We start from the raw sequence: 8697 nt of genomic DNA, 5'->3' as shown, positions 1-8697 counted from the left end.
GCATCTGGCTTGTGGCTTCCCCACCCAGTACACGTAATCATTACAAAGAACTCTTAGGTCAAGTCACAACTAAATGCCTACCCTGAAAGCATCTCATACAGAGGTGCCACCCCAAAACTAGTCTCCACTGTGAACAGTCTGTCAGGGCATCATAGCTTGTGATGTGTCCTTCTTTACACACACACACACACACTCACTCCTTGCAGAGTAGGAATAGTCAAAGTTCACTCCTCTCACCTGACTACAGCAGATGTAGAACTTACAGGGAATTGCAGTTTGGCTCAGTCAAAAGAACTGCTGGAGGGGTATCTTTCAGGGTGGTTGCCTCAAGAAAATTTAAGAATGGCTTCATGAACAGAACAAAAGACAGAATTTGCCCTGATAATCTTCTAGGGCAAAGATATGAAAGAGACCAGGATGAGACTCATGAAATATACACACAGCAAGTTAAAATTAATTTCAAAGAAAACATCTTTTATTATTTTATATATGTGCTAGATCAAAGGAGCAACTCCAGAACTGGGTTGAAATTAGTATGAAATCTAAAATAATCACAGCTTGTGATTTCTCTGTAGGATACATGATCACTCTGCTACAGTGCACAGGACATAATCCGAAACATTATCCATTTATCAGAAGGAAAGAGAAAAACCAGGATTAAGATTGGAAGGAAGGGGACAGTAGTGTTACGTGACTCCCTGAATGCCAGGCTAGTAGTTGTGTGCATCCTGTGGAATAAAGGAAATTGGTCTTTCAGGCCACCATGTTATTGCATGACATAAAAGCTCTCTGCTTCAGATCCAGAACAAGGTCTATCCCTTCTCTGGGTCCTCCCTGATGTTCTCAGTTGCCTCGTCTCACTGCATACTCCCTTTAGGCTTGACTAAAACCCATCCACCCGTGGAAGATGGAGTTGTTAGGGTCAGGTCTTCACCATGTTTGTTGTATAGGGCAGTGCATGATATAAATATTTAAGGTAGTAGATCAGCAAGTGAAGTCCCCTCTCCTGCTTGGTCCCATAATCTGCACAGAAGTACGATTGCTCCAAATGAGAGAAATACAGCTTCAGAAATACCACTTCTGTGCAATACATGAGACGAAGGAAAAGTTTCGTTCCAGCCACGCTTGAGGCTAATTCCAGGAAGCTGCAATTCCAAGGAAAAAGGATTTCACCGAATTCTAGCAATAACAGATGTCCATAAACGAACTGCTGATTAGCTAGAAGCCCGCACAGCGCTCCAGCACAAAACTCGTGGAACAGAGGAGACCTGGCAAGCGCCTCTGACTGTAGAAATCCTCCACAATCACGTCAGTATCCAGCAGCAGCTGGAGAACCCAGACTTCCTACTCCCTCCACTGTTTCCATAAAATTCCTGGGCAGTGACTTCGCGCTGTTTCAAGGAGCTGAGAGGGGAAGAGGGGAAAGGTCTCTGTGTTGCTCAGACCAAGAGCAGCCCATCTGACTAATTACTGCACAGACAAACAAGCAGAGCCTTCTATGCAACCTTACTCGGTAAGAATTGGGGAAAGGGTACAAGATTCTTCTAGATGCCTTCTCCTCCTTTCTGTCCAATTTCAACTCGCAAGCAAAGCATTTCTGAAATTCCTTATCACTGAAGTTCCTCCTACGTGGTTTTTTAAGACTCCCAGGGCACTGCTTCAACACTAACACGGTGGAAAAAAAAAAAAGAAATCTGGAGCTAAAAGCAGATCTGGAACCCGAAGCAGATTCACATCAGTCAGCTCACCTCCGCTGCTGTTCCAAAGATGGAGATGCCTGGCTCACTCCCTGTGCAAACCTAAGCCTCTTCCCTTCTTGAAAGAGGTGCCACCTCATTCCTCTTGCTACCCACCTCACCTTCTGGCTGAGAAGTGCCGTGCGTGCTGATAACAAAATTATAAACTGCTTGTGCTTTTCTCCGAATTCTTCTGCATGTTCCTTCCTCAAAGCTGCTGCCACCATCCCCGCAGCAGCAGCCAGCACCCCTGGCTCCATTTGTGACAACTGATCCAGCAGCACAATGTCCCTCAGGGAATGCTGGTGCAGCGGCGCCTTGTCTTGGAGCAACTGGCACCACAGGCTTTGCAAGAAAGGGGTCTGCCAAAGGTCACTGAGCACACTCAGATGGACACACTTTAGCATTTCGGCACATAAGTACCTACCAAACTGAAGGTGTGGGTAGCAGCTATTGCCAGCAACCAGCCTTCAGGTCTACATAATCATGGCCTAGAAGACTGTTCCCAGTTAATCCTATAAAATTTATCACCCAAGTTAGCAAATACTGCAAGGAAAGGGGGCGTTCCTCTTTCTGCACTGGATGGCACCTCTGAAAAGTGAGGCTGAGGGACACTGGAGCTAGTTTGTGGACAAACAGGGTTTGGACCTCCAGTTTCAGGCCTTGCACGCTGGGTCCACAGCACAATTGTGACTGTGGAAATGTGCTGAAAGGTGGAAGACCTTCCCTATGTTACATGCAAAGTCCTTCCCTGTGCTCACGCTTCTGGAAACTGGAGACAAGCCCATGCCTTGTGCAAACAGATGAAATAGTGATTTCTTTTTCTCTCCAGTGAAGGCCAAAAAGATTCAAATTTAAGATTGTGTTGCTGGCATTACAGCTGCTTTTAGAAGAAGCCAAGAAATTCCTGTCCTCATAAGACAACAGAGAAGAACCCCAGCACTAAGAGAGGAAGACTAGAGAGGAAGAGTGCTTCCTGCTATGGATTTCCAAGGACATAAATTAATCCAAAGAGAACACCTTTGGAACTGAGCCTGCTCTGCATCGTGACGTTCCCAGGCAGATAGTTCAGCATCAAGAAGACGGAAAGCAGCTGGAGCAGAATGTCAGTGCACATGGATACTGAGATTTGAATTGGGAACAACTCAAACTTCTGCACAGCACATCTTGTTTGTACCCTGTGTACAGAGCTGCCTGGTAAAGCAGGAAGGAAGAAAGAGGAGGCAGAGCAGACCTATTTCTGATTTTCTCAGTGTGGTGTGAGCTAACTAGGAATACCAACCCAGTTGTGTTGGCTCCAAAGGCTTTCCATCGCATATGAAGCCTGATTTATGCTTCTACAATCACAGTGCTCCTCTGGAATTAAGACACTCCTTGCTGAGCCAATCTTTCACGTGGAGTTTCTTAAGCAAGGCTTGCTTAGCTTCTTTGGACTGTCTAAGGAGACACAGGTCTTCATCTCTTTCTGCATAGCCCAAGCTAGGAGAACAGAGGCAAGAGAAGGTGCATTTCATGAGGGACATGGAAATGTTCCTGGGCAGGCAAGTCCCTGCTGCTAGTTCATGTTAGGGGGACTTTACCTGCATATTAAAGGAAGAGGAGGGAACAGGTGGGGTATCCCCGAGCTGCAAACCACACGAGAAGAGAGAGGAAAAAAGGATGGATACATTCGTACTCTTAAAGATGAAGACTGGGGATTTGGGGCTCAGGTACCACCCTGGCTTGGCGATCTCCTATTTCAATCCTTGCATGCAAGGAAGGAGCAAAGGTGGGCTGTGACTCTTGCCCGGTTGGCCCTTGTTCTGAAGAGGAGCCCCTCTTTGGAAGCTGTGCCAGCTGCAGCAGGGGGATGACCCTGGAAATTCAGACTCTGCCATGGTTTCCTCTGCTATTGAGAGCAGGCTGCTGGCTCCCTAGAGGGATGCAAAAAGGCAGAAGAAGCGTTCACAGAATGCTAAACAGGCAGGAGGGAATAATATAACTTTCCCCCCTCAGCCCTGCAGCAAGTTGCTGTGGCTACTGCAGCTTCCTTTGAGGGGGCCCTGCCTTGCCATAGCTGCTGGAGGACTGCAGAAAGGGACTTTGTTTCGAGCTGACAGCGATGCAGTGACAAATCCCCAAGCAAACAGAATTGGTTAAAAAGTTCCATAGGCACTTCCGAAGAATAAGGAGAATGTTAAAAGACTTAAAGCCTTCCCTTGGCAAAGGGCCACCACCACGCAGCTTCTGGTGGGCTCACATCACAGCCCAGATGAACAGCACGCCGTGCGTGGGCTGATGGTGGCTCCTCCAGCAGGGGAGAGCTTCATGCTCAAACACGTCGCGAGGAGGAGGGTGGGCTTGCCTGAGCTTCACACACAAAGGGTGGAAAAGGAAGAAGTCTGACGGCTGAACAAAACTGGGATGGCTGGGACAAGCCTTCTCCTTATACCCTGATTCCATTATGGCTCAATTATTGATGGCAGCAACGTACGTTCACAGTCGAAAGCCTGCTGGCAGCTGTCAGGATTGCAGGTGAGTACCAATAAAATCAAGGGGCTTTTAGTGCTGGGACAGGGAGTTTTCTTTCTTGTTGGCTAGATTAGAAGATCACCCCAGGTTTCTCCCCGTTCTTCCTCTCTCTTCCCTTTCCAGTACATAAAAATCCCTGACGGTAGATCTTTAGGCACACCTGTCTTAACCCTAGCTCCAGTTCTCCTTCTTGAAAGCAAGTTGCACAGCATCATTCACATCTGGCACTATGTAAGATGCCTCCACCAGGCTGGGGTCGAAGCAAAAGTCCCGATGGCCGTGGAACACCGTCTCTGCCGTGGGCTCCTTCGTCTTACTGGGGACGTCTGCATCGTGGCGATAGACCCCAGTGCAGACCAGAATCGACTCACAGCTCTCCACTGAATTGTTGCAGTCCTTCCTCAGCTCCAGGTGATCCTTGGTTTGGGGACTGGCTGCCTGCAGGCTCCTCTTCACCCCAGCCTGGACCTGGTTCTGGTGAGCTGACTTGAGGTAGTTGTTGTAGAGGTTTGCCCCATAGACATCGGACATGGGGTTGTCCCTGGATAAGGTTACAGCATGAAACAGGAATGAGAAACTAGCCCATGCATCAATTTCTGGCTCTGGTGGACTGGGATTAAGGCAGTACTGGGGGAGGAAGGGGCTCCCTCAAGATATTTGCTAATATCAAGAGAACCACCTAGACTGGGCCACTGAGTCTACTTACTGGGGCATCCTGTTCAGCTGTGGTGAAGGCCACATGCTTCACAAACATCTTTCAAAGGGGCAAAGACACATCCAAAGCGCCCACAGCAATTTCAGTCATTTCTGTAACGTATTCCCTACGTTCCCAAAGCGTTTGGCCTAACTGGGCTCCTGGTACTACATCTGAATCTCTTGAACTTTTTTCTTTAATCCAGTCACACCACGTGTGCTCTGCATCCCACACTGACGGCTTTGCTAGGCCCTTCAAATTATTAAAAGTATAGGGTGCAAAAAGCTAGCAAGCCTCTCTTCCAGGATGTGAGGCTCCAGAGATGCCATGGGGATTTTGGTATTCATTTTAGAAATATCCATTAAAAAAAAAAACAAACCACACTTAAGAGAAGTCAGTAGGCAACTCCCCAAGGAAACCATCAGGAAAAATGTTCTCTTACCCAACTGCATAGAGGCGTCGGATGGGAGACTTCCAGCCCTGTTTCTCTGCCTGCTCTTTTATCAGGTATTCGGCATAGCGGTAGGTGACCGTGCTGGGTTTGCCAATCAAGGCCTCATACTTCAGCTCCCGGCCTGTTACTTTCTTGTAGATGTTCTCCAAGCAGAGAAGGAAAGTGCCATGGCCAAACCTGCTCCAGAAAAGAGGTCATCAATATCCCCAGTCACACCACGTAAGTAGCAAGCGCTCCTCAGTGAGGAGGACCATCTGCTGTAGCCAGTTGGGACTAGTACCACCTAGTCTGGACACCCTATCTACCCACACACACACCTCCACAGGTGGTGTGTGGACTAAAACACACAAAGTTTTAGTCTTTGTTTCATATCTCTGCTGCTAATTATGCCCTACAGTCAAACTCTAACGCTAAAAAACGTAGTAAGAGAAGATAATCTGCAGGAGAGATGTATGAAATAGGCTAAAACAAATACCACATATGCTTTTCACCTGGGCATCTTGGCTTCAGCCATCCACAGGAGATCCATGTTGCAGGCAAGGACAGGCAGATGGGGGTATGGTATATCTTGCAGCTCTGCCCCAGGGTTCCCGTTGCTCAAGAGCACATCAATAATAAGTTGCAGGCTTGTCTCCCACCTCACTGGCTCGCCAAACAGAATGACCCCTGGAAGATTTCAAGAGATGATTGGAAGCTCACAGCATCCAAGTATAGGACCCACTACCAAAAGACACCCCTCCTCTGCTGGGATGCCCTGGCTAATACAGCAACTGTGGGAACACGGCTGGTGCCAGGGCTCCAGTCAGACCATATCGCTGCACCAGTGGTCCCAAACACTGGAGCACAGCACAGAGGAAAGTTGGTTTTGCTCTTATCAAGCTTGTGCTTCACGCGGCACGAGGGCAGGGAGGCTGCCTCCTGACTGCATCCTCTGAATAAGCTGCCTGTGGGTACTGATGAGCCAACAGCACATCGTTAGCTCCCATCCCAGCTGGCTCCCCTCGCTGTTCTTTCTGCTTGCTGTTCATATGTAAACAAAGGCTACTGCTTACCTTCTATAGTGGGGAAGCCAGTGGTTGGAGGAGGCTGCCAGAAAAATAACGAAGGCGAGGTTAGTAATGCAGAACCTAACGCCGTCTCCAACACAAAGCTAAAAATGCCTCGTTTGAACCTGCCAAGGCAGTGCCATAAAGAGGCAAGACAAGGCCACCTGGGATCTCGAAGAAAGATCTTCCCCCGCCCTCCATCCCAGATTGGATTTCACAGATCTGGCATTCCTGTCTCAAGAGCTGCAGATGCCAACCAAACCATCTTACGGCTCGCTGCAAGGAACAGCAATGAACGACTGGCAAGGCATGAGAGAGGGGAGAGTCACCACCCTTCCTGCAGGAGCCAACACTGGAAAGAGCAGGGACATGCTGGCTGTAGCAGTCCCGGGCTCTTGCTAAAGAAAGTCACAGAATCACAGAATGTTAATGGTTGGAAGGGACCTTTGAGATCGTCAAGTCCAACCCCAAGTCACTAGCAGCCAGCTTCTCTGTGCCTCTGCAGCTTCTTCACCCCATGCCATACGCCGTAAGGACCACCACCCACCCCAGGCCACCCGTTCCACTGATGCATCAGCAAATTACCAGCTCCTTTGGCCTCCGGCTCTGGTCCACCATGTCCAGCAGGGGATACGCCTTCCTCAGTGCCTCTATGGTGACCACATGCTTGAACCCCAGGCTATTTCAGACCATCAAGGAAAGTTGTGAAGACTTTCTTTTTTTTTTTTTAAGTTACTTAAAAAGCATCTACAGGATTAAGCAATATGCATCCTAGTAACAGAGCAGTTATTTAAGCAGGTAATGCATACCCTCATGGCTTTCAGTAAAAATGTATGCTGTGCTTCAACCTACAGGTGGCCCTACAGGTTACAACAAACCCCCAACTGGGGTGATTTAGTTTGAGATCAGCAATCCCTGGAATTAGGCAAAGAGCAGAGGTTGCTCCAAGGCAGAACGGATGTGCTTTGGGAGACCTTTAAGGCCAGGGTTCTCATACTGGTGCAGCACAGGGGGCTGGTCAGACCTCTTGGCTGGAAGCAGAATCAGGGAAGCTCTGGTCAGCTCAGCAGGTGAGAAGACAATGGTCTGAGCTGATCAAACTAGGCAAGGGAAGGATGAGTCGCGTTTGCTTGCAGAACACCTCACCCTGAGCTCGCCCTACTGGCCCCAGGGAAACACAGGGACGGGGCAAGGTTTTGTCCCGAAGAAAGTTAAATGTTAAGCACAAGGTGTGACTCCATGGTACGGGCTGAGATGTCGCAACCCCTGCAGGCAGTTCTTACCGCCTGGCAGACAAGGGACGTGTCAGACCTGCCGTGCCCTTGCCTCAGCCAGGCAATTTCAATCACATCCCTGCACTGGGATGCTCTGAATCTAAGGACATTTAAGTTCTTTCCATTGCTGTCAGATCCCTGAGGACAATCTGAGCCGCAGGAGAGCCAGGAGTGATCTCTAATGCCTTTTGCCGTGAAAGGATGGGAGGTTTACAATTTTATCTCAAAAGTGAGAGAAGCCCAAAGCTGATAGAGTTCTCATGATGACATCCCACCCACGGGAACAGCAATCATGGGAGAGGTAATCAGCGTTGAGAAGCCAAATGCAGAAGGACAGCCAGGAGGTGCCCAAGATGGGGATGACCAGTTAGTGCCTGCATTTGAGCCTCTCCCTAAGAGGTGCCTCCCCATGAGACCGATGATCTCTCTGTCTCCTTGCGCTTCTACAAGCTGACCGAGCGAGTGTCGGGGGCACGGGCAGGACAGGAGGCAGAGTCCCAGGAAGAGGACACAGCAAAGGATACTTCAGAGCGTTCTCCTCCACGGGCCCCTGCCCGGCCACCAGCATGCACTTCTGGTGGAACTGGCTGAAGAGCCGCAGGGGGCTGTGGGACAGGATCACCTGCTCTGGGGACACCTGCGGGAGGGGAGGATGACAGGGGATCCCTGGGGGGACAATATCCCCCTCTTTCTCCCCCATGGTCGAGGTTGCATCCCCAACCCCCAGCTGCCACCTGCATCTCCCCAGGGTTGGTCACTCGGTGGTGCTGCCACCCCCCAGCCCTTCACCCCTCCCAGGTGGGCTCCTTCCTCCTCCTCCTCCTCCCGGTGCTCCCCTCCATATCAGGCACACCTGCACGGGGGGGGGAAACCGTGAAAGAAGCTGCTTCCCAATGGCCGTGGGGACTCCGTGTCCCCCTCCCACCCCAACCCCGACGGAGGAACCACCCCGTCGTTCCTCCCCCCTGTCCCATCGTTCCCT

At 49.9% G+C, this 8697-nt stretch overlaps 1 protein-coding gene across 1 annotated transcript; it reads right to left on the bottom strand.

Moving 5' to 3' along the window:
- Positions 1 to 453: 453 nt before the first annotated feature.
- Positions 454 to 8501, bottom strand: CECR5 (cat eye syndrome chromosome region, candidate 5). Its single transcript, XM_014937478.1, has 6 exons — positions 8240 to 8501; positions 7027 to 7120; positions 6448 to 6481; positions 5887 to 6061; positions 5384 to 5572; positions 454 to 4788 (listed from the first exon to the last, which is right to left on the bottom strand). Exons 1-6 carry the CDS (start codon positions 8413 to 8415, stop codon positions 4419 to 4421), a joined length of 1038 nt encoding a protein of 345 aa, XP_014792964.1. The 5' UTR covers positions 8416 to 8501; the 3' UTR covers positions 454 to 4418.
- Positions 8502 to 8697: the final 196 nt, after the last annotated feature.

This window comes from Calidris pugnax, unplaced genomic scaffold, assembly GCF_001431845.1.
Source record: "Calidris pugnax isolate Ruff unplaced genomic scaffold, ASM143184v1 scaffold1, whole genome shotgun sequence".
Classification (NCBI taxonomy): Eukaryota; Metazoa; Chordata; class Aves; order Charadriiformes; family Scolopacidae; genus Calidris; species Calidris pugnax.
The sequence above is the reverse complement of the archived record's forward strand: the minus strand, read 5'-3'. Positions and strand labels throughout refer to the sequence as shown.

Bases quoted from the DNA above. Each gene is read 5' to 3' on its own strand.
- CECR5 (XM_014937478.1), bottom strand. From the start codon at position 8,415: ATGGGGGAGAAAGAGGGGGATATTGTCCCCCCAGGGATCCCCTGTCAT. The intron at 6,482-7,026 runs GTAATTTGCTGA...TTTTTCTGGCAG, and splicing joins GCCGGAGGCCAAAGGAGCTG to CCTCCTCCAACCACTGGCTT. The intron at 4,789-5,383 runs GTAAGAGAACAT...AACCTTATCCAG, and splicing joins CGACGCCTCTATGCAGTTGG to GGACAACCCCATGTCCGATG.